Raw genomic sequence first — 26,343 nt, 5'->3', positions numbered from 1 at the left:
TTTGCATTTTAGTCATTAATCCATCTAGACTGTGTGAGTATGATAATAGTGAAAGTATTAGCACACTATTCTAGTATTTCTGTGTTGATACCAGACTTCATAAATAACCTTTATGTGACTCCATAATTAATTGCCTATACTGTTTTTGGTCTCTAGATGAAATATCTGAGAAGCCCATATTATAAATATATTTAAATAGAGGACTGCCAAAAATGATCAAAAATAAATTTAAATTCAAAATGACTTTTTAACGCTTTTATCAATTTAAAATCATGTAGCCTTAAATATAAAGATTAATTTAAATACTTCTTGCAACTTACCAACTGATCTGTTATCCATTTTCCTTCCAGAGCTCTTATCACACTGAAAGGAGAAGAGACATTGAAAATATGCTCTTAAATATCAAAATTTTGTGAAGCTCAAAAAATGTAAAAACAACAACTGCCTAAAATAAGGAATTCTGAGAAATGGCTGGCTAGAAATACCAAAGGCTTAACAGTATTTAGAATGCTTTCCAAATTCCCTGCTCTCTGCAACTTTTTGCCTTCTTTCCATTGCACTTTCAATGCTGCCCAGAGCTTTTCTACACACATACACAGTAAAACTTCAACAATAGCCATAACTCAAGTCATAACAAAAAACTTCCGGGCAGGCCACAGTGGCTCACTGGCAGAGTTCTCGCTTGCCATGCCAGAGGCCTGGGTTCAATTCCTTATGCCTGCCCGTGTTAAAAAAAAAAAAAAAAAGAAAGAAAGAAATACAACTTCCATCAGTCATAATTAATGATGATGATAATGATTGTTACAAGAGAACTCATAATTGAAAATTTATTTGGTGACAAAATAAATGGCACAATCCACAATCTCTGAAAATTTATTCGATAGAATGAAGTGCTCTGAGGGAGAAAAATAAAGTTTCTGCAACTGAGTAAGAAACTGCTAAGTTTAAGTAAATTTAAGCAGGTTTCTCTAATATAAGATGTCTCAGAACATGGAATCTGCTCGTGTATGCATTTATCTGACCACCACAGGCTCTCCTGAGAAGCCCAGATTACATTCTGGGAACCAGAGGCACAGACATCAACTGCTTTCACCAAAGGAGGTGAAAGCTCTGTGATGGCAGGATTCGGGACGGTTTCACAGAGACGACGACCCCTAAACATCTTTGAGAGGTGGGATGGACTTGCAGAGAACAGAAAAACACTGAGGCAAAGATACAACTGAACAAAAGCACAGTGATGCAAACACCGGGGTTGTGCAAGCAGGACAGCGCCTGGGTCAGGCTAGGGCGGAAGGTCCTATTAAGACAGCAATTTTCAACCCCAGAAAGTGAGAGATTCAACAGGAGGGCCTGTTAAAAGTGCAGATTCCAAGGCCTCAGCAGCTCTACTGAATCGGAGTAACTAAGGAAAGGATTCCAAGAATCTGCATTTTTAACCGTTATCCTAGTAAGTTAATTCTGATGTAGGTGATCTGCAGACCACACTCTGTAAAACACAGACACAAAAGAAAAAAGGAAAATGGAAGCAGAGATGTCCTAAGGGAGTCACGTGTCACTAATTTAAATCTAGTCACACCCACTGTCCTGGACTTATGCACCAGACACCAATGATCAGAGCCAGGGGTTTGAGTCAACCATCTAAATATTCATTCAGTGCTAACTGCGTACCAGGCACTGGCTCTGCTTCCAATATTTTCTAGAAACTTGATTATTTCTCCACTTTCACTTCTCCCAAATGTACTAATCTTCTCAACTTGTCCACACTGTAAGAGATTTTATCCTAAGGTCAGTAAGTTGCAATTCACCTATCTGTACACCACAGCACTGAATTAAACCAAATGGTGAAAAGATAACTTCCACAAATTAAAAAGCAAACAAAACTCACTGTGTTTGAAATTCTTCTTGCTTGCTCTTAAGTCGGCTTAACCTTTCCTTCTTGTCAATAAACCTATGGGGAAAAATTCAGTTTCATTTAAATGCTCGTTTTTTCAATTCAGTGAAATTATGCAAATTCCTAAGAGCTGATCACTTCTGCGGATTCATTTAGAAATGTCACTATCCTCAAAGTAAATACACATCTTTACAATGGGATGCACACAGCTGCTTATAATTTTGTTAAGTCTGCGCTCAAATTCTGAACTTTAAAATGTTTCACAGGTTTATAAAATGTCTATAGAATTTTCCCCTAGGTAAAATTATTTTCCAAACCAGGCACATAAGAAAACTAAAGTGAATTTGAAATCAGGGAAATTTGAAACTTCCATTATAAAAATCATTTTAATTACTGAAGTTAATTTAACACTGCTCTCACCTATAAATTAGTTCCTTATAATTTTTGGAACACAATTTTTCTCATTAATTTTATTGCCAATCATTACAGGGTACTAAGGTACTTAGTACAAGTTACCAAAAAGAAAAGGAATTGTGCTGAAATATTCTTTGTTAATTTTCTGCCCTTACCCTTATCATTTTCTTCTTGCTACCATAATTGGGGTTCAGTTTCTTTATTTTATATTATTTTTTTGCAGTTTAAGGTGGACACAGATTGCCATAATTAATCCTTTCTTTTTTTTTTTTATAACGATATGAAGTTATATATGTCCCTCTAAGCACTGCTTTTGTGACATCCTACAAATTCTGATTTGGTGTATTTTCATTTACATTTAGTTTGAAATTTCTAATTTTCCATATGGTCCCTTCTTTGACCCAGTAACTTATTTTAAAGTGTAGTGTTTAATTTCCAGATACATGGGGGCTTTCTCTAGTTAACATATTGTCATTTATTTCTAATTTAATTCTGATATGGTCACAGCACATACCTGGTGACATTTCAATCTTGACTTGATTGCTTCGTGGCCTAGTACAGGGCTTTGCTCGGGGAAAGTTCCATGTGCACGTGAAGGAATGTGTATTCTCCGGTCGTTGGGGACAGGGCTCTCTAACTGTCAGTCAGTTTCAACTGGCTGAGTGTCATTTTGACCTTCTAGATCAGGGCTGTTTAAGACGGTCACCTCTACCCACATATGGCTACTGAGCATCTAAAATATGACTTAGTCAAACTGAGAGGTGCTATAAGTATAAAACTATACCAGATTTTGATATTTATGATATTTTTGCATATGTGGCATTAAATACATCATTAAAATTAAATTGGCCTAGAGGTGCAAGGGTAGTTCAGTAATAGAATTCTCACCTGCCATGTGGGAGACCTGGGTTCAATTCTCGGTCCATGCACTCCCCCCCCCCCGCCCCCCAAAAAACAAAAAACCCAAACAAATAAAATTCAACAAATGGGGCTGCAATAATGGGATACTCACAGGGAAAAATAATGAAATGTGACACCGCCATGCAGCAAACAACAACAACAAAAATTAAATTTATCTATTATTTTTTAAAATTAGGATACTAGAAAATTTAAATTTACATATGTGGCTTGCATTATATCTACTGGACAATGATGTTCTAAAGGCTTTCTTAAATTTCTCTAATTCTATTCATTACTGGAAGAAGGCTGTTAGATAATTCTTAACCTTTTATGTATTTTAAAGCTCTGTTTCTGTGTACTTTGAAGCTCTGTTATGAGGCGCATACACATTTATAATTGCTGATGTACTGACCCTTTTATCATCAAAGCAGAATGCAAATAAATATTGGGTCCTGGAAGAATAAAATTATTAGAAGGTAAAAGCACAGATTTAAGCCTGAAGATGTCAATGGAGAAATAATTAAGAACAGCACAGGACTGAGGCATCTGTCTCAAATGATTTATTTAAAAAAAAAAAAGGAAGGAAAAAGAAAATAGGAAACTCCCAACCACAATATAATCATGACTTCTTAACTATTTTTAAACTATTTATCTTAAAAACATCTACTCTACCAAGCAAAAAGCAAATAAAAAACAAGCCACAAACATCACAAAGACCTTCTTAATCTATACAAAACCAGCATGAGATCTATTCTATAACCTATATTAGTAATCTTAAAAAACGTAAGACAATTTGAGATATTTGGCCTCCTGAATTTCTAGTCTAAATACAAACAATTTAACTGAACCATAGCAGCCCTAAAAGAACTCTTCCTTAAAATAATCTAGTCAAATAAGTATCACTACAATACTATTAATTTCCATAATCAGATATAAACATACCCAAAGATATTTACTTCTAAACGTAAGAGGTAAAATGGTTCTATCATAACCCTACCATTTAATAGCATTTCAGTCACTGAAAATATACAATTTATTGGTACATGCTGGCTAAAGGTAGGGAACAAAAGCAGGAGTAAAAGACGTCATCTCTAGCCACAAAAAAAGCATACACCATAGTTGTGGAGCCAAAACTATAAACATATTAAACAAAAAGCAAACCAGGAAATTTTATATGACAGAATTATATACTAACTACATCCCATAACCACGTGTGGCTGGTGACTACCATATTAGACAGTAAGGACAGAGAACCAGCCCATCATCGAGGAAAGTTCTGTTGGCAGCACTGCAGTACCCAGTACAGTGGTACTGTAACTACATGAAACAGAATCAGAAATCTCAGAAACTAAATCAAGAAACATTTCTTGCCTACTAAGAAATGCAGACAGATTCATCTATTAACTTATCATATATATCCCAGACATTTGCATTTCTCTGTAAATTATAACAAAACAAGACTCCTGGGAAGATGGCAGAGTAGGGTAGGCTGCCTCAACCCCTGCTCTGTAGAACAAGACGGTGGGGGGAGGGGGGGCGGGAAATGACCGGGACTGCAGTCCTGGGGGAGTTAGTGATCATAGAGGGTCTTCAGCATTTCTTGAGGAGGACAGAGGCAGGGGGATTGGGACAGGGAGAGCAGAGTGGGTCTAATCAGCCACGACCCCCACTGGGGATGGACAGTGCTGCATGGGGAGGTGTGGATCGGAGGGAACTGATCATCCCTCCATTCCAGCCTGCCCCAACTGTTGGCTATGCAGCTGGCAGCACCCGTGGGGAGCCCAGAGGCTTGCCTAGCTGCCCACTGTGAAAACTGCACCCTTGGGCACTGGGAGCATTCGCCCAGCGGGGCACTGTGAATAGCTGTCACCTCAGGCACAGTGAAAAGCAGATCTACCAGGTGCCATGATCAGCTCCCCCATCCTGCACACTGGGACCGACCATGCCACCACTGTGTACCAGGAATAGCCTGCCCCCCCGCCATGCACGCCATCTTCCCAGTCCACAGCTGCAGTCAGGGAGGGACAGGCTTAAGGGGAGGAGGTGGCTCAGGAGCACCACCTTCTGGGAATAAGTGGCAAGTGCAGTTTGGCAAACTCCTCATTTGCGTAGGCTTTTAAAATATATATATTTTTAAATTATTTTATTTTTAATTAAATATATTTTATATATTTATATTTGTATTGACTTTTTAAATTTTCTTTTCCTTCTGTGGGCTGAGTTCATTCCCAATATATCTTGGGGTGTCTCCTTCTGACTTCAGAGTCTATTACTGCTGAAGTGGGTTTTTATTTTATATACTTTTTTGGGGAGGAGAGGCATGGTCCAGGAAGAGAGGCCGGGTCTCCTGCATGGCAGGCAGGCTTTCTGCCACTGAACTACCTGTGCACCCCTGCTTACCTTTTAATAGACCCTCAAGTAGAACTGCACCCTCTACGTGAGATTCAGGCCTTGGTTTGGCAAGGATACTGACAAATCAAGTGCAAAGGGAACTTTCATGCAAAACCAAGTTAATATTAAACTTCAGATGAGTGAAGGAAATCAATGTGCAAAATAACCATAAATAATCAAAAGCCCTGAACACAACAGAAAGTCACAAAGCACAGGAAGATCCAGGCAGAAAGGGCCCAGCCAAGTGACCAAATCAAAACACAGGAGGAAACACAGAAAATGGAACTACTCAAGGATATTTATAAAGAAATAAGGATAGCAGGGAGATACTAGTAGAGCATAAAAAAGAATTTGAAAGATTACAGAGAAAAACAGTAGATCTCACAGGGATGAAAGATAGTGTAGACCAAATAAGACATATACTAGAGACACACGACAGAAGATAGGAAGAGTAAGTTAGAAGACAGAACAATTGAACTAGGGTGCACAAAAGTACAAAATGGTAAGAAAAATGGAAAAAACGGAACCAGATCTAAGGGAAATGATGAACGAAATGCGCACAAATGTAAGAATCACTGGTGTCCCAGAAGAAAAGTGTAAAGGGCTGGGAAGCTTAAATTGAAGGTATAATTGGGGAAAACTTCCAATCCTTATAAAAGACATAAATATGCAAATCAAAGTGGCCCAACGTACCCCAAACAGAATAAACCCAAATAGACCTACTCCAAGACACCTATTACTCAAACTGTCAAATGTTGAAGAGAAGCAGGAAGTCCTAAAAGCAGCAACAGAAAAGCAGTCTACTGCACACAAGGGAAAACACTTAAGACTGAGTTCAGACTACTCAACAGGCACTAGGGAGGCAAGAAGGCAGAGGTAAGATATATTTTAGATCTTAAATATGAAAGGCCTCCAGCCAAGAATTTTTTATCCAGCCAAGATGTCCTTCAAAATTCAGGGACAGATTAAAATCTTCAAAGACAAAGACTGAAAGAATTAGTCAAAAAGTGAACTGCCCTAAAAAGAAATACTAGAAGGAGCCCTGTCGGCTGAAAAAAAAAAAAAACATTTGAGAGGAAGGTCTGGAGGAGGACACAGAATGGAAGAGTACCAGTAAGGGTCATTTAAAGGATAAAAGAGAGAAGAAAAGAATACATGCATCTGACAAAAACTAAAGGATAAGATGGTAGATTCAAAACAGTAATAACTTTGAATGTTAAGAAATTAAATGCACTAATTAAAAGATACAGATTGGCAGAATGGATTAAAAAAATAAAATCTATCTATATGTGTTTACAAGAGATACATCTTAGACCCAAGGATACAAACAGACTGAAAGTGAAAAGAGGGAAAAAGATATCCTATGCAAGCTGTATCCAAAACAAAGGCGTAGCTACACTATTTTAGACTTTTCATGTAAAGATGTCATAAAAGACAAAGAAAGAAAGTACATATTAATAAAAGGGACAATTCACCAAGAGGAAATGTTTATACTCCCAATCAAGGATCTCCAAAACACATAAGCCAAACACTGGAAAAACTGAAGGGAGCTGTAGACATTTCAACAGTAACGCTGGAAGACTTCAACACATCACTCTTCACTAAAGATAGAACAACTGGACAGAGGATTAACAAGGAAACACAGAACCTAAACAATGTGATAAATGAATTAAGCCTAATAGACATATACAGATCATTACATCCCCAAACACCAGGATACATAATCTTCTCGAGTACATATGGAACATTCTCCAGGAAAGATCATATGCTGGGAAGCAAAATAAGTCTTTATATTTAATAAGACTGAAATGATCCAAAGCACTTCCTCTGATCACAACGGAATGAAGGTGGAAACTAACAATCGCCAAAGAAACAGAGATTTTACAAATATATGGGGATTAAACAATATACTCTTAAATAATCAGTGGGGCAAAGAAGAAATTGCTACAGAAATAGGTAAGTATCTGGAGACAAATGATAATGAGAATACAACATATCAGAACTTATGGGATACAGCAAAGGCAGTGCTGAGGGGGAAATTTAATGTCCTAAATGCCTATATTAAAAAACAAGAACTGAAAGTTTCTATGTATTGGGGTAACTCTCCAAAAGCTACAACTTCCAGATGGGTCCCTGCACCAGATAAGTCCTGAAATGCAGAGGGCTGAGCCTCTCCAGAACATCAACTAGTTTCATCCCTCTATTTCATGTTTTCAACAGTCCCTTCCAACATGAAAAAGTTAGAATGTGCATAGCCCAAAACCCCTAAAGAGTGGGAGAAAGATCAAAGGTAATGGTGGAATTATACAGAGAAGGTTAGGTTTAACAAATGAGCATAACTGCTGAATTACACTGATATTTCTTTTAGTCTCCAGTGCCTTACAGCAGCTAGAACTAAAAACCTAAAATTGTGGAACTGTAACCCATACCAAACTCTGAAATCTGTTCTACAATTAATTGTTGCAATGTACTTTGAAACGTATTGCTTTTATGTATATATGCTATTTAAAGAGAAGGAGAAGTATAACAAAGAAGGATTTAACAAATGAGTATGACTGCTGAATCATTATATTGATGTTTCTGTTGGTTTCCAGGCCTTGGAATAGTTAGAAGAAAAAAACAAAAAATCATGGGTCTGTAAATCATACCAAACTTTAAAATACGTTCTATAACTATTTGTTAAAATGTACTTGAAAATTTATTGTTTTTTTTGTATATATGTTATATTTCACAAAAAAAATAAAGAACAAGAACAAAAATTAAGGACTTAACCTGGAGAACATGGAGAAATTAGAGAATGAAGAGCAAACTAATCCCAAAGCAAAGAGACAATGAGAAATAACAAAGACTCAAGCAGATATAAATGAATTGGAGAACATAGAAAAAAAAAACAACAGAAAGAATGAACAAAACCGTAAGTCGGTTCATTGAGAAAATCAATAAAATTGATGGACACCTAGCTACACTGACAAAGAAAAAAAGAGTGAAGACAAAATCAGAAATGAAGGGGGGGGGGTATTACCATGGATCTTGAAGATGATTTTAAAAATCATAAGAGAATACTATCAACATCTATATACCTAAAAATGAGAGAACGTAGATGAAATGGACAAATTCCTAGAAACACATGAACTACCTATACTGACTAGAAAAGAAATAAAATATTTCAACAAACCAATTACAAGAAAAGAGATTCAGTCAGTCATGAAAAAAAGTCATCCTTCACGGAAAAGCCCAGTACCAGATGGCTTCACAGGGGAATTTTACCAAGCATTCCAAAAAGAACTAACACTAGTTCTGCTCAAACTCCTCCAAAAAACTGAGGAAAAAGGAATACTACCTAACTCATTTCATGAAACTAGCATCACTCTAATACCAAAACCAGATAAAGATGCTACAAAAAGGAAAACTACAGAGCCATTTCTCTAACAAATATGGATGCCAAAATTTTAATATGTTGTTGGATTTGATTTGCTAACAAAATGCTAGCAAATCAAATCCAACAACATATTAAAAGAATTACACACCACGACCAAGTGGGGTTCATACTGGGAATGCATGGGTAGTTCAACACAAGAAAATCAATCAACGTAATACAGCACATTAACAAACTGAAAGGGATTGTGTGAGTTTTACATGATCATCTCGATTGATGCTGAAAAAGCATTTGACAAAATTCAGCATCCTTTCCTGATAAAAACACTTCAAAAGGTAGGGATCAAAGGAAATTTCCTCAATATGATAAGAGGGCATCTGTGAAAAACCCACAGCAAGCATCATACTTAATGGTGAGAGATTAAAAGCATTCACCCTAAGACCGGGACTGAGACAAGGATGCACATTGTCACCACTGTTATTCAACACGGTACTAGAAGTCCTAGCTGGAGCAATTAGACAGGAAAAAGAAATAAAAAGTATCTGAATAGGGAAGGAAGAAGTAAAACTTTCATTATTTGCAGATGACATGATCCTATACTTGGAAAACCGTGAGAAATCGATGACAAAGCTATTGAGCTAATAAACAAATTCAGCAAAATGGTGGTAATGTTTCTATACACAAGTAATGACCTCTCTGAAAATACAATTGAGGAAAAAATTCCATTCAAAATAGCAACAAAAGGAATCAAGTTTCTAGGAATAAGCCTAAACAGGGACATCAAGGACTTATACATGGAAAACTACAAAACATTACCAAAAAAAAATGACCTAATAGATGGAAAGACATTCCATGCTCATGGATAGGAAGATTGAATGTCGTTAAGATATCAGTTCTACCCAAACTGATCTACAGATCCAATGCAATACTAATCAAAATTCCAACAACTACTTTGAAGACCTGGAAAAGCTAGTTATCAAATTTATTTGGAAGGGAAAGAGACTCCAATGGCTAAAGATAATCCTTAAAAAGAAAGAGCAGAGTGGGAAGACCAACACTTTCTGAGTTTAAAGTTTACTTGCCACAGTGGTCAAAACAGCATGGTACTGGCACAAAGACAGACCAATGAAATCAAATTGAGAGTGCAGAGATAGACCACCAAATCTGTGGACAGTTGATCTCTGATAAGGCCCCCAAATTCACTGAACAGTGACAGAATAGTCTTTTCAATAAATGAGAAATGGGAGAATTGGATATCCACAGCCAAAAGAAGAGGTCCCTACCTTACACCCTATATAAAAATTAATTCAAAATGATTAAAGACCTAAATCTAAGAGCCAGTACCATAAAACTTTTAGAACAAAATGTAGGTAAACATCTCTAAGATCTAGTAATAGGAGGTAGCTTCTTATACTGTACACCTAAATCACAAACAGTGAAAGAAAAAATAGATAAATGGAAACTCCTTAAGATCAAGAGATTCTGTACCTCAAAGAACTTTGTCAAAAACATGAAAAGGCAGCCAACTCAATGGGAGAAAATATCTGGAAACCACATATTGGATAAAGGTTGGATATGCTGAATAGATAAAGAAATTATACAGCTCAACAACAAAGAACAACCCAATTATAAAATGAGCAAACGATATGAACAGACACTTTTCCGAAGAGAAAATACAAATGGCTATTAAAAAGCACATGAAGAGATGCTCATTTTCATTAGCTATGAGGGAAATGCAAACCAAGATGACAATGAGATATCACTTACACCTGTAAGAATGGCTGCTATTGAACAGAAAACTACAAATGTTGCAGAGAATGTGGAGAAACTGGAATACTCATTCACTGCTGGTGAGAATGTATAATATTAAAAGCTGTTGTAGGAAAAAAAAAAAAAGCTGTTGTACAAGACAGTTTGCCAGTTTCTCAGAATAAATATTAAGTTGCCCTATAACCCGGCAATACCAATATTTGATAAATACCCAGAAGAGCTGAAAGCAGTGACACAGACATTTGCATACTGATATTCATAGTGGCACTATTCGCAATTGCCAAAAGATGGAAACAATCCAAGTGCTCATCAAAAGACGAATGGATAAACAAAATGTGGTATATATGTACAATGGAATATTATGCAGCAGTAAGACAAAATGAGGTCCTGAAATATATGACTACATGGATGAACCTTGAGGACATAATGCTGAGTGAAGTCGGACACAAAAGGACAGATACTGTATGATTTCACTATGATTACTCTGGTAAAGGTAATCTCAAAGGTTAAACTGTACAGTATAGTAGACCTAGAGGTACACAGAAACTAGATACGGGGGAAAGGCTATCCAATGAGGTTGAATTCAAATGCAAGGATTCAGCTAGAAGTGATGGTAACTAATTAGTAGGGTTATAAGTAACACTGCCATATTGAAGTTAATATAACTGAAAGAAGATGCATAGTACCATGTATCCCACTGATTAAATCTATAATCAGAAACAAGTTCCCACATGTACTATTTCAAAGGTTTGATGCTGGGTAAAGAGTCAATAGTAGAGGGGTATAGGGGTAAAACTAAAATTGCATACTGTGGCCAATAGTTAACAGGAAGACTTCAAGAGTAACACAGCTCTATCAGGGGCAAATAATTGGGAAGTAGGAGGGACCAGTGATAAGGGATACTCTGAATTTGAGATTTGGTGAGGCTGAATTTGTGGGTTTGTTAACTCTATGGACCAAGGAAAACTGTCTAAAATTGAGGGTGCTGCTGATTATATACAACCAAGTAAGGATACTGTAAGACATGGTTTGTTTATTTTGGACATTATCCATGACCAATAGATGGAGGGAGCCGAAGGGTACAATGACTGAGAAGCAGAATGGTGAACTGTGATACATTTATATGATGGAATATGGTGTGCCTACAAAAAGGAGGGATGTCGAGAGGCATGCAATGAACTGAACAAACATTAGGGATAATGTGTTGTGCAAAATAAACCAGAAACAAAAGAACAAATATGGTAAGGTCTCTCTAATTGGAGCTTAGATTATAAGCCCTTATAGCAGCCACATTAAGTCTGAAGCTGACAATGTATTTCTAGATTCTGAGACACTGAGCTGTATGTGCATTAGCTGGTATTTCCCTGAAACTTTGAGTAACTCTGTGAAACCTAAGATCTAGAAATGGAGTGCTACAGCCCTGAAAAGCATAGATATACAATAACAGTTAAAGTTAACTGAAAAAAAGATCAGGCCTCAATTAGAGATGAAAATGATGCCTATCTGGCTGGACTAAGGTAAACAGAACGCAGGGTAAAAGATGATAGCATACGTACTCTAGACCTTCACCTACTGTCTCAGACCAAAGGCAAAGAGGTTTAGTATATCTAGAACCTAAATTTTCTGTAACACACTATCTAAATCAACCTGTCTGGAAAACAACCCAAACTCCTGGAGTCCAGAACAGAAATGAGGCCTTGTAATTCTGTATGGTTTAATGTACATCTCAGACTATGGTGGACTGATAATTAAAAAGCATTGGTAGAGTCCCTCTGAAGGCGAGAAAAAAAAAAGGAACTATTAAACTTTTCCATTGGAGAAACCCTGGGTAACTTCTCGAAACCATTGGACACTCCCAAGAAAATAAGCCAAGTCCTGGATTTTAAGGCTTTCCCTTATGAAACATTTCTGTAGTGGAGAAGCTAAGATTACCTATAACAAGGCCTAAGAGTTGCTTCCAAGAAACGTCTTTTGAGGCTCAGATGAGACCTCTCTCTCCCAAAGCCCAACTTTGCAAGGAAACTCATTACCCTCCCCCCTAACGTGGGACATGATATTCAGCGGTAAAAATCTCCATGACAACATGGGGCATGATTCCTGGGGCTGAGTCTGCCCCTGGCATCATGGGATCGACAACACCTTCCTGACCAAAAGGGGAGAAAGAAGTGTAATAAAATAAAGCATCAGTGGCTAGGAGAGATCAAATAGGTTCAAGAGGCTATTCTCTGAAGCTACTCTTATGCAAACTTCAGTTACATAGTGCTAACTGGCAAGGTTTGCTAAATCCCAACCAACATCACTCCTGGTAACTCTTAAGAACACCTGGGGCTTGAATTGAGATTCTGTAAACATTTCATGCACTAAGTTTGCTTTCCTGGAACCTATAATTTCCAGAGGGTTCCTAGCCAGATAAATCTTGAAACCCAGAAGGACCAGCCTCTTCAAAATCATCAACAAATTACATCCCCCTATCCTTTAGTGTCGACACCCCCTCTCAACATCAAAAAGTCAAAAAGGGCACTCATAAAGATTTCTTTAGATTGGGAGAGGGATCACGCAAGGAGGAGATTTAACAGAGAAAATAAGATTTAACAAATGAGCATGACTGCTGTATCACTATACTGGTATTCCTTTAACCTCCAACATTTTGAAGCAGCTAGAAGGAATAACCCATATATTCCTATATATGGAATGGTAACCCATACTAAACTCTGAAATCTGTTCTGTAACTACCTGTTGAAGTGTTCTTTGAAAATTATTGCTTTTTATTTCTTTTCTTTGTATATGTTATATTTCATAATTTAAAAAAAATTAAAAAAATTATAATAAAACATCCTCCAGAACATTAAGAAGTCTAACTAGATATCCTTCTGCTGCCATTTATCCTTGACTAAATCACTTAATTCTCATATGCTGCCATTTCCTTGTACCAAAAATGAGAAACTAATGTGGTATTTGGTATTTACTTCTACCTCACCGAGGCAATATGATGAATTATGTTCAGATAACTTAAGGTTATGACAAACTCATCAAACCATGCAATGACAAACCTAAGGTAATGACAAGACTCATCAAACCATGCAAAGGACTGACATGATAACATCTTGCTTCTAGTAGTTATAAAAGTCCTCCTTTCATATCTGTTGTAAAATGCCACTTTACACTAAAAGAAACTGGGGTGACAGACAACTCTTGTCTAGTTTTATAGCTAGCTGGTTGATTCACTTGGACTCTGTTCTAAAAAAAACTTAATAATATAAATATGCAAATGAAAGCAGGAATAGTAAACAGATGATAATAATTCCTACTTAGTAAACACTTCACGAGTCAAGCAGACTTTCCTTCCTGAAGGAAATTAAAAATAGGTGGTGTTGCAAAAGCAAAACAGGAGATGACATCAAGGAATGTGGCTGGGTCAGCATCTCAGTTGCTCACCTAGACACACCTATCCATCCTCCACATTCTCCAACCCACTACTCATGGAAATAGATTTAAAAAAAAAAATCATTCTAGCATTCTGTGTTTTCACAGTGTGGTTTCCAAAAAGTGGAAAGACTAATAGGCAGTTACCATAATCAAACCGAATTTAATGGTACATATTTTATCTTTAAAAAAAAAAGTGGAGGATGAATCCATATTTTACATATTATCATTCAAGCTGGGTTTGTCACATAAAATATCTTGTAATTTTTTCCATGTCAAAACATATACACCGGGCAGGCCACGGTGGCTCAGAAGGCAAGGTTGTTTGCCTGCCATGCCAGAGGACCTGGGTTTGATGCCCAGTGCCTGCCCATGTAAAAAAACAAACACATAATTAATTAATTAATTAATTAAAAACAAAAAAAACATATACACCTACTTCATTCTTTTATTTTTCATTTTTTGTTTTTCTTTATTTTTTGTACTTCATCCTTTTTAATAGGTACACAGCATTTCACTGAATAGATAGCATATAATTTGTTTATACAAACACCCATTAGTGGCCATTGCTATTGCTACCAAATTTTCACTGTTACCAGCAATACTACAAAATGAATACACAATATACACATTTTTACAAGCTTTTGTGTTCTTCTATGAAGAACTACTATAAAAAAATAAAATTCCTGGGACAAAGAATATTTATATGCAAAAACTTGTCATTTATTCTCAAATTCCAAAATGTTCCATATACTTAACAACCTCACCAACAGTAAGTAAAAGAACCTATTTTCTAATACTCTGTCCAATAACGGGCATTTCTCTTTAGTCTCTGCTTATCTGACTGCCCCTCACTCTGCCCAAAAGAAAGTTCATAATACTTTTATTTGCCTTTTTTTCACTATTAGAAATGGTGAACAACTTTTCATGTTATTGGTTACTTATTTTTCTTCCTGCCAACTGCCTGTGTCCTTTGTCCATTTTTCAATAGGGATTTTTTTTCCTATTAAGAATCATTTATTAGGGAAATCAGCCATTTTTCTGTCATACATCTTGCAATTATTTTTTCTCAATTTGCTTTCCAGCTATTTAGGTTTCTGGTCTATAGAATTTTCCAAAATTTTTATACACGTAAATGTATCAATCCTTTTTTTTTTCTGGAAGCAATAGCTATATATTAACCCTTTTAAATGACACAAAATTTTTGCATCATTTTCTGAAAGGAAATTGCCAGTGAACCTGTACCACCCCCAACCCCTACCAAGAATCTGTTTCCTATATCTTCTTCAATTTAAAAATCCCTCTTTATTATTTACTAAATCTTCTATACTTTTTGACTTTTAGAGAAAAAAAAAAAACACTCCCTTAAATTGGCTTGATTGTTTCCTAAATTCTCCCAGATGTCTGTGGCTTGTGGGTTTTTCCTATTAAAAACAAGCACTCCCAGGTACAAGGGTAGTTCAGTGGTTAGAATGCCCACCTTTCATGCGGGAGACCTGGGTTCGATTCCCGGACCATGCACCTCTCTCGCCCCCCAAAAAAGGCATTCCCTTAAATTGACTTTCAATATTTGAGTTTTGTTATGTGACAGGGGCCATATGCTAGACACCCAAATTTGATTAACAGAAATCCTCTCCCCTCAAAGGACTTAAAGATGGTACCCCTGCAGTAGAGACTGACAAGTCAGGGAGCAATTGTATTATACAGTGAGGAGAGTGACAAGGGGTGGCCACCTAGTCCCCTGCATACAAGAATGAGCAGACCACCAGTCTCAGGCTTTAGAGAGGGCTTTCGGTGGAGCTTCCAAGGAGTGATAGTTATCTAAAAGGATGGCCCAGTTAAGTAAGGAAAACATTACAGGCAGAGAAAATTCTTCTGTTTCACAAGGTAATTAATTTGCCCTGCATCAAAGTGTTTCAACACACAAGGTGGGATAACAGCAGAAGGGAGAATATCACTAATGAGGTAGCGGTAAAGAATCTGTGCCTCTTAATTCCACTCTGTCCCACAGCCACAGACAATGATGGACGACAGCGACTCTAACTACAGGTCACACTATGCACATAAAAAAAAAAAAAGTACGAGGGCAGGTACTGTGCTCATTAGCGATCCATATTAATTATGTACTATGGGGATATTTAGCATCATCATAACACCTACAAGTTACTGAATACTTACTTTGTCCTATCCCAAGCATGGCACAGCTTTCATAAAATAGCTCTAATCCCTCTGCCTGCCATCCAGTTCCTTCCTTTATCCTAGGGGTACATGTATTTTAAGAAAGGGCAAAAAAAAAAAAAAATAAAAAGTCTTTCAAATAAGCAATTGAAACCAGTAATCTCTGAACCAGTAACTGTATTTTTAGGAATCTATTCTAAAGAAATAGATCAGAGATGAGGAGAAAGATTTATGTTTGAAGGCATTAATCACTAAATCAGGCATAATAGCAGAATTTGAAACAACCTTAATGTTCAACAGGAAGATGATTAAATTGTGATATATTGCCATGAAGGACACTGAAATATTTCTGTAAACAAAGACATAATAGATAATATCTTCATGAGATGTTGGATAAAAAAGTAGAAAAATTATATACATGTGATATGATCCCAAAATTTAAAAAACAGATATACAAGCCCATACACATGTGTAGAAACAAGGCTAGAAGGAAATATAAGAAAATATTAGCAGAGTTGTGGAAATATGGGTAAAATCTTTTTCCATCTTTCTATAACTAACAAGTTTTCTAAAACTGCCATATATCCTTTTACAATTAGAAAAAAAAAGAGACATCATTCAATCAGTTAAAATTACTCGTGCTCCTTAGAGGCTCACACCCACTCTAAAAATATATCTGTAGTCCAAAAGGGATCTAAAGGTAATCTACTCTACCTTCACAGTGAGCAGCAAGCAAGGTGGTTCATTCCAGATTTACACAGAAACAGCTAAAGAGCTACCTATCCTTCCAATAAGGATACTAACAAGGTAAGTATTACTAACCATCAAAATTTTCTTCCTCAAATTCCTTAGGCAACCAGGGTATGATGTTTACGAACAAATGTGATATGAAAAACAACGGTCCTTATCAGGATGGTTCTTTTACCTTATAATAGAATATTTAGGATATGAGAAAATACAGTAAAAACACACTCTACTGGTAAGAATGTCACCAACAGAAAACAGAAACAAAGCATTGCTCAGTTTCCTCACTTGTACACCGGGAATGATGCTTATACTACTTGTCTTGCAGGAACTCTCACTAGTGCATTAAACTGAACCACACAATCAGACAATGAGAACAGACCAAGGACTGTGGAACTAGGGATAATGCAGTCTGAACAGTCACCCACTTGCGCATGTATAAAAAGAGCGTACTATAAAAAGTTACTTTGTGCAAACTTACTCTAAATTAAGACATCCTTCGGAAATGAAAAGGACAGAAAATTTCATTTGTGTTCCTGAGATGACAAATAAACAGAAAATTAAGAAGCATCAATAGTTGTATAATCCTATTTTTTTTTCCTGGAAAAAAGTGAATATAACCTTTAGGTTTAAAAAGATGAATTTTACAGTGGTGGAGAAAATGAGTAGTATTCTGTGCAATAACAGAAAAGATGTTCAATGCATTTTAAATGAAAAAAAAATCATACCTGTAAAATAGTATTACTATGTGGTCCCATTTTGGCAAAACAAGCATAGAAAAATGAGGACCAAACCTTATCTATAATGGAGGTACCTCAATGTGGTGGAATTGTGAGGCATTTTTACTTTATATTTCTATGTCTGAACAAAATCTCATATTTATGATATGCTACTGTATCTTGCACTTAAGGGTTTCATCAATGTAAAAGCTCAAAATATTCAAATCCAACTACATCTTGTTTGAAGAAAATTATCCAAAATACAAGTGTTTTTAAAATCTTAATGGAATGGAAATCATTACTAATAGTTACTGTCTGTCAAATGGAACAGACACAGAAATAACTTCCCAGGGTCCAGGATTAAACTGCTTACCTGAGATAACTTAGCCCAGAAGAGCTCACAAGTATCTGCCTCAACAGACCTGGATAATTAAGAGAACTAAATGTTCAGTTTTAAGACAACTACAAACTTCATCTGAAAATTTTTCTGAAGGACTAAATCAGAGCTGGAGACTTTCACCTGGCTCTGACTGAAAGTGGATCAACCTGACTAAAAACCTGTTCACTTAAATCTCACAGTAATATTTTCCCCACAATCCTAATACCTAAAGCACCTTGCTTCTTTTTGGAAATTTCTAAAAGAAAACACACCACCTGTCCAAATCCTTACGTGGAAACTCTGTGACAGGCCATCACTGCTCCAGCACTCTTAGTTAAGTACTCAAGTGTCTATTTTAACTGTTGCATCCATTCCATACCTTCTGAACAATAGCAAACGGCAAACTCCAGGGTTATTTTTACAATCACATTTTATTTCCCATGAAGTATGTCTTCTAGTGTTTGAAAGAGACTTTGGAAAGCAAAAACTCTTCCGGACCATGACAGGCTTTGGAAATGTCTGGTGTAGATATCCCGCGCACTGGAAAGGGTCTTCTGATGTCAGACCTGGGGATATTAGCATCTGGCAAAGTGGCAGATGGCAGCTGCCTAAAGGTGGGTAAACCAGGCATTCCAGGAATCTTCACATGGTGCAGGGCATACAGGCTAGGGCTCGCTGCCCCTCTGGGCTCACGCTAGACCACATATGACTTTCCAAGAAATATCTCGACATTTATAACAAAATGGGCTGTTTTAACCCTTTTCTGATATTGTTTTACATACATACTACATAAAAACAGTTCAGATCCAGAAGTTAACTTAAAAATTGACATAGCCCAGGGGCAAGTAAGCCACAACTACTGAGTCTCAGCTTCCTCATTTTTAAAATGGGTTAATAACTCATGGGGTGTGGTAGAGATTAAATGAGATAAATTGTGAAAGTTTTTTATAAATTCAGAAAGGTCTAATAAGAATGTCGGTGACACTGACTGAAAGCGCAGTTCATACTTTCTTAGCAGCAGAATCCCTCCCTGCCATCCACATTTGTTGAATGAATGATATAAGCTACATTGGATGGGGATGAGAGCCTTTCTGAGCGACATAATCAAACTGTAGTAAGGTTGATGAACTCTTAACCCAGTTACCTGGAGGGCCACAGTGACTGGCAACGAAAAAGATACTGGAGGGAGAAAGAAAGATCTAAAGGATAATATTTCTCCTTGAAATCTTCAGTAATATGTAAATGTTTTGCCTTTCCTCTATCCCACCTCTCAATATGTTAAATGCCCATATTTCTGTTTCACAATAAAAATGTAATAATATCTTCTTAAAATCACCAGAAGAGATAAAGCTACATCATCCCTGACAACCTACTTACAAAAGTAATATCCATATCCTCATAAAACATGCCTTTCTTTTAAATCCACCCTCTAAAACAATTGGTTCCTCAAATAGAAGCAGATTTTCCTAGGTGCAATAGTCTCTGGGTATCCTTTGATTCTGTTTCCAGTCTCATTCCTTCACCTGCCATACACTGATAACTAATTTCTTTCCAATTTTGAATGGAAAGATTACTTCATCCTATCAGTTACCCATTGGGTAAAACAATGCTATTTTTGGTGCCAGATAAATTTACAATTAACAAAGTCATGCTGCCAATAAGACTAATAAAGCCTTTCAATTTTAAAATGTTCATCAGTACTAGATCCAAAGATTGTGTTGGAGGTACTGCTTAATAACATTTCTCTTCTCCAGCCCTTAAAGATGCACAAGTTAAAAGACAGATGAAAAGTCAGAAAGGAACGTGGGTATTGTTTTAATACAGGGAGCAAGGTAGGAGATAAGGAAGGGATGATGCTGGTGAGAACACCAAGGTTATAAGGAATTTTTCCCATTGAACAACAATAGAAATAATTATTTTTCAATCTATCTGCCAAATTCAAACTGTCCCCAAAATTATATAAAGAAAAATGGACCCTTCTTAGGAGTCAAAGGGACTAATTATTAAGAAATAATTTCTTCTTTAATATCTAATTTCCCTTGAATGACTAAGCCATTAATATCTACATATTCAGCTAGCATATCAATGAAATCTGAAAAAGTATATTCACAAGAACTTTGTTGCATATTAACAAATTTAAGATGCATGGAGGCACAGCTAATTTGAGTAATTTACTGAAAAGAATCAAAGGTTAAACAAGGGTCTTTAAATGGTCCTGTAAGGTGCCATATTTTATTCCCAAGAGGTTTTCTAGAATTAGTGAGATGCTTTTCATAAAATTCAAAGGAAAAAGAGTCTGAAAGCAAAGCACAGAATAGAAAAATTTTCATAAATAATGAGGGCTGTAGAATAGCTCACAGTCAACCTTTGACCCATGCAACTCAACGCTTATTAGTAGTTGGTGTAATCCCTCGAGAGTAGAAATCGGTATATATCCTTTGTAACTTGCCAGAATGTTTTTTATAGTTAATTGCACCCCGTGAGAACACACTAAAAATTATTTGGCTCTTAGGACAATGGTCCTGTGTCTCAAGAGATTCCTTCTTTATACTAAATATTAGGCACTGTTCTGGAAATAAAGCAGGAAAACAAATGAACCCCTCTTCTTAAGGAATACACAATCCAGAAAAGTGAAAGGTGGAGAGTGAAGGAAAGCTACTGAAGCAGAGCACTAAGCAGCTCTGTTATCCCTGAACCCTGAAATGTCTGTCTTATTCCTAAATCTTTAATGGCTCTGGTATTTGCTCTTGATTTCTGTTTAATTAAGAAAAGAAATCCCCTGTAACATACCCCTCTTCTGGACATTCACTCTGATATTCAGATGTAGCAAAGAATTTGTATCTCAGTGTTTATGGTGGTATTGCTAATGGGAATCCTCCAACAACAAAACTATCTACTGCCCCTGAGCCACTGGTGACCTAACAGAATAAAAACAGAGTTCATGCCTTCATGGAGCTACACTTTGATGCCGATATCTTCCTCGAATAATATAACATTATACATCATGTTTAATGCCATAAAAGAAATAGAAAACTGAGTGTTGTGATTATAAATAATGGTGGGAGGGGAAGAAACAGAAGGGTAAATGTACTTGGCTGAGGTAGATCAGGACTGACATTTAAGCTGAGACTTGAAAGAAGGAAAGTGTTCGAGCAAAGGGAACAGCAAGGGAAAAGGCCGGGTGATGGAAAAGTTGCATGTGCTTAAGGATTCGAGAGGGGGCCCATGCCTGTGGGGCAAGGAGTAAGAGAGAGCGTGGCAGGAGTTTATTTTGCTAAGCACTTAAAATGCATGCTCTTAAGTAATCACTACCAGAAACTTATGAAGGCGGTATCCCACCATTTTCAAAATGAAAACAAAAAAACAAACAACAAAAAAACAATGATAGAAGAGAGTAAGAAACTTGTTCAAAGTCACATAGCAAATGGTGGCGCTTGGATTCAATTCACTGTAGCAAGAATCCAAAACCCCCGTTTCTAACTCAACCTCACAACCAAGGTTAGAACGGGAAGCAGTAGCCAAATCATGTGAGGCTTTAAATGTCACGGTAATAGGAGCTTGGACTGTATATTAAGTGCAACAGAGTCAATGAAAAATTTAAGCAAAAAAGGACATTACCTGATTTCTATTCTGGCTATGTGTGTGTTGGGTGGAGTTCTATGAGTAAAAGAAGGGAAATCAATAAATAGTCCATGAGAGAAATGATGGTGGTTTGGACTAGGAGATATATTATGGAGTCAGATCAAAAAAGACTTTTAAGATTTGGATGTGGGATTAAGAGAAAAGGAACAGTCTAGAATAACACTAAATTTTTTGGCTTTAGTAATAAATCGGTCAAGATGGATGATACTGAAACGGTCTAGGAATAGGCTAAGTTTGGGAAGGAGAGGAAGACCCATTCAATCATTCAACAAACCTTTATCGAGTTTATATGTGAGGATACAGCACTGTACAAAATAGGTAAAGTCTTGCTCTCATAAAGCTTCCATCATTGGAATGGGGGGACGAGAGTGGGAGACAGACAAATTAATATGTAAAATAGCAGATGATAATAAGTGCTATGGAAGACAATAAAGGAGGTTACGTGGAAAAGGTTACTGCTTTAATTGAATGGTCCTGGCAGTCAAATACGAATGCAAAGGCCAAGAGGCAGGAGCATTCTTGGCATGTTCGAGGAATGGCAAGATCAGGACTGTACAGCCGAGTAGGTAAGGAGGATAGGTAAGCAAGAAAATAAGTTAGGAGAGGGAGATAATACAGAATTTCGGTTAATGACTTTGGCTTTGATTAAAACAGAAAAATACTGGAGGATTTTGAACAGAGGACTGCAATAGGGAAACTGCACTATGAGGGAGCAAAACTGGAGACACGGAAACAAGAGATAGCCCCATGGTGAATCAGGCCAGATGGTGGTGAAAAGAGTAAGATTTAGAATAGTTTTGAAAAGCAGACAGGATTTGTTGATGGGATTAGATATGCTGTTAAGAAAAAGGGAGGAGTAAAGGAGGACTGAAAGGTTTTTTTTTGGCCTAAGCCAAAGGACCAAAGAATGCTGCCATTTACTGGGTCTGGATAAGCATAGGAGGAACAGATTTATGATGGAAAACCAGAGTGCAGTTTAACATAGAAAGGTGGAGATGTTTATTACATATCTAAATAGAAATGTTCAAGCAGCTATTTGCTGGATATCAGAAAGTTCTGGGGTTGGAGATACAAATCTGGCAGTCTTCAACATATACGGTATTTAAAACATGGGAATGGATCTAGGAAAAAGTGTATATAGATTATATAAATCTCCTTAAAAGAGAAAGAAACTCTACCCATGATCACGGGAAAGCTAGGAACTCAAAACATTTCCAAATACAGAGGCTGTATAGTGCAGAAGTCTGTGGGTTCGGGCCACCTGGTCCCTACACTTACTGTGTGACCTGGAGCAAAGTACTTACTATGGAGTTACCTTAGCAGTAAGTTGAGGATAATAAGTCGAGGTTGTTGTAAATGCATCGATACCCGTAAAGTGCTCAAAAAGCTAGCTATCTACTATCACTGGCACTAATTAAGTTCTTAAAACAAAAGTTGGGAGTCTTTGCAGCTAACCACACTTATTTTACAATTCTCTTTGCCAGGGGCTTGTAAAAGCTTTGTTTAAATTTCAAAATGAGACCAAAACGTTCTTAAATTCGACTCTAAAGGCTTGCAGTTCCCAGGCTGGATATTTTTCTTTAAGCCCAGACATGTCCCCAAATTCCTAAGCATCCAAAACAATCTTGGAGACAGGTAGGGAAAAGGAAGGAACTAACTAGTCTTAGTCCGCACGTGAAAGCTAGCATAGCTGATAATCAGTTCCATCTGTAACACAGACCACCAGAGCCCGAATCCTTTTCAGCCAGTTAATCTGATTCTCTTTTGGCCTCTCCTCTAGAGATTATGAACGTGCTTCCGAAAAGAGAGAAAACTTAAACCAAGCTTTCGAACAGGAGTGCAGCAAAGAGCTGGGAATCCAATCATGGCAGCAGTAGGGAAAGACTACTCCAGAATCACCATCTACTCCGTTTCCCTAATACACAAGGGAACCGCGGGATCTGACTCCTCTGGGGAAAGGGGGGGAGGGGGTGCGACCTTCCTCCATCCCTACTCCACCCTCTGGGAGCAAAGTCACTACCCTCCTCGTTGCCCCTTCCTCTCGCAGGGCTCGGAGCGCCTGGCCTCCGGCAGCCCGGCCGCAGGAGACACCGGGAGAAGAAACAATAGGACCGCGGCGGCCGCCGTACCTCTCACGGTCGCGGCCGTCGAAATAGACGAAATCCCCGTTCTGGACGCACTTTGCACAGGTCAACCTCCGGCGGGTGGTGTTGCAGAGCGGGCACCGCTCAACCGCCACGTACAGCCCCTCCGCGTCGTCCACGGAGTCCACCAGGTCCCTAGCGAGCGGCCGGTACCCGCAGCCGGGAGCCTCCGGCGCCCGGGCTCCCTTCCCACTGGGAGACGCCATGATGGTCTGAGAGCAGAGCCAGTCACGTGGGATTTTGTTTTCAACCAGGTGCATCCTGGGCGAGGGGGAGGGGCCCTGGGAGGTGCCGGGAGGCGAGGGGTGGGGGCTCGGCTGGGGGGGATCTCGGCGTGGGGAGTGGGGTAGGGGTTCGGCGCAGGGGCCTCGGTGAGGGGTGTGGGCCTCGGCGGGGTGGGCTGGGGGGGGTAGGGGCTCGGCGGGGGGTTGGGTTCGGGGCTCGGCGGGGTGGGCTGGGGGGTTAGGGACTCGGCGGGGGGTTGGGCTGGGGGCTCGGCGGGGTGGGCTGAGAGGGTAGGGGCTCGGCGGGGTGGGCTGGGGGGGTAGGGACTCGGTGGGGGTTGGGTTGGGGGCTCGGCGGGGTGGGCTGGGGGGTAGGGGCTCGGCGGGTGGTTAGGTTGGGGGCTCGGCGGGGGGTTGGGTTAGGAGCTGGGGGGTGGGGGCTCGGCGGTGGGGGGGCTCAACGGTGGTGGTGGGGTAGGAGCTCGGCGTGGAGGGGTGGTAGGGGCTCGGCGGGGGTGGGGGACACTCCCTTCCCGCCTCTAGACCTGGGCCGGCACACCCGCGGCGCGGCGCCTTCCCTCCGCGCGGTTGCTTTTCCGGTCCGCAGAGGGGAAGCCGGTCCCGAAACGGGGACGTGTGCGCTGGCAGGGGAGTTTGTCTAACATCACCCGCTGCAGGAGCTGAGTTAAGGCCTCAAACTTGTGCAAAAAAAAAAAATGATAATAATAGTATGATACCCTCAGGATTCTGGGAAAACTCATAGGATTACAGAAAAAGGGAATTTCTTTAATTCGTCGTGGATGCTTTTGAATTTGCCTAAAACTAGAGCAAACTAAATTGAGAGGGCTGGGCCCTAGAACTAGGTTTGGATTTTAGCTCATCTGCCTACCAGCTGTGCGATCTGGGGCACATTCTTTAACCTCTGTGTATATGGTACTAGTATGACATTTTTAAAAGAGATCCGTGTCACTGCACAACACAGAGACCCCTAACATGCCATGGGCTATAGCTAGTAATGCTATTCTTAAAATGGGCTTTCATCAATTATAACTGATATATGACGACAATATGAGGTGTTAATAGGGTGGCATATGCGAATTCTGTATTTTATGCATGATTGCTCTGTATGCCCCAACTTTAATAGAAAATAAGGTTAAAAAGTCATAAATAGTATATATATGGGAACTCTTCCACATGGTTTCTCTGTAAACCTACAACTTCTCTAATAAAAAAAATTTTAAAGACAAAAAAATTTCTTAACCTCTCTATGCCTGTTTTCTCATGTTAAATGGAGATAATTACAGTACCCTGTAAGGATAAGTCATTTTATAACAACCAAATGATACTGATAAGAGCTTACCAGTGGAAAGTGTCTTGGTGAACATAGAAATCAAAGGTTTCTGAAAGCTCAATTTTTTAAAAAAATATTTTTTATTGACAAAACAACATACAAACACAAATATTCTTAACATGTGAACATTCCATACATGGTGTACAATCAGTGGCTCACAATATCAGCACATAGTTGTATATTCATCACCATGTTCATTTCTTAGAACATTTGCATCACTCCAGAAAAAGAAATAAAAAGAAAAAAGAAAAAAAATCATACATACCGTACCCCTTACCCCTCTATCTCATTGACCACTCGTATTTCCATCTACCCAATATATTTTAATCTATTCTCCCTATTTTTTCCTATACCCCTTACCACTCCCTTTCATTGGTTACTAGTATTTCAATCTACTCTATTTTAACATCTGTTCCCCCTATTTACTTTTTATCCATTTTTTTTACTCATTTGTCCATACTGTAGATAAAAAGAGCATCAGAACAAAGTTTTCACAATCACACAGTCATATTGCAAAAGCTGTATCATTATACAGCCATCTTCAAGAAACATGACTACTGGAACACTGCTCTACAGTTTCAGGCACTTCCCTCTATCCTCTCTAATACACCTTAAACTAAGAAGGGGATATCTATAAAATGTGTAAGAATAACCTTCAGGATAAACTCTTGACTCTGTTTGGAATGTCTCAGCCACTGACACTTTATCTCATTTCTCTCTTCCCCATTTTGGTCAAGGTTTTCGTAATCCCTTGATGCCGAGTCCCAGTTCGTTCTAGGATTTCTGTCCCACGTTGC

General features: G+C 38.3%; 2 protein-coding genes across 3 annotated transcripts in view; one reads left to right on the top strand and one right to left on the bottom strand.

Moving 5' to 3' along the window:
* FBXO34 (F-box protein 34) overlaps positions 1-1,949 on the top strand; it is a 154,617-nt gene extending 152,668 nt beyond the window's left edge. For both annotated transcript variants that reach the window (XR_013160217.1, XR_013160218.1), the window contains one exon: positions 351-1,949. The gene's annotated coding sequence lies outside the window, so the exon portion shown is untranslated. The remainder of the gene's footprint in view (positions 1-350) is intronic.
* The window catches only part of ATG14 (autophagy related 14), a 47,870-nt gene extending 23,054 nt beyond the window's left edge, over positions 1-24,816 (bottom strand). Inside the window, exons 1-4 of the mRNA XM_077122569.1 lie at positions 24,741-24,816; positions 23,957-24,183; positions 1,886-1,948; positions 321-363 (exon numbers count right to left, since the gene is read on the bottom strand). Coding sequence (XP_076978684.1) covers positions 321-363; positions 1,886-1,948; positions 23,957-24,177 — 327 coding nt within the window. The 5' untranslated portion in view covers positions 24,178-24,183; positions 24,741-24,816. The remainder of the gene's footprint in view (positions 1-320; positions 364-1,885; positions 1,949-23,956; positions 24,184-24,740) is intronic.
* Positions 24,817-26,343: the final 1,527 nt, after the last annotated feature.

This window comes from Tamandua tetradactyla, chromosome 12, assembly GCF_023851605.1.
Source record: "Tamandua tetradactyla isolate mTamTet1 chromosome 12, mTamTet1.pri, whole genome shotgun sequence".
Lineage (NCBI taxonomy): Eukaryota > Metazoa > Chordata > Mammalia > Pilosa > Myrmecophagidae > Tamandua > Tamandua tetradactyla.
This window is presented reverse-complemented; position numbering and strand designations above follow the sequence as displayed.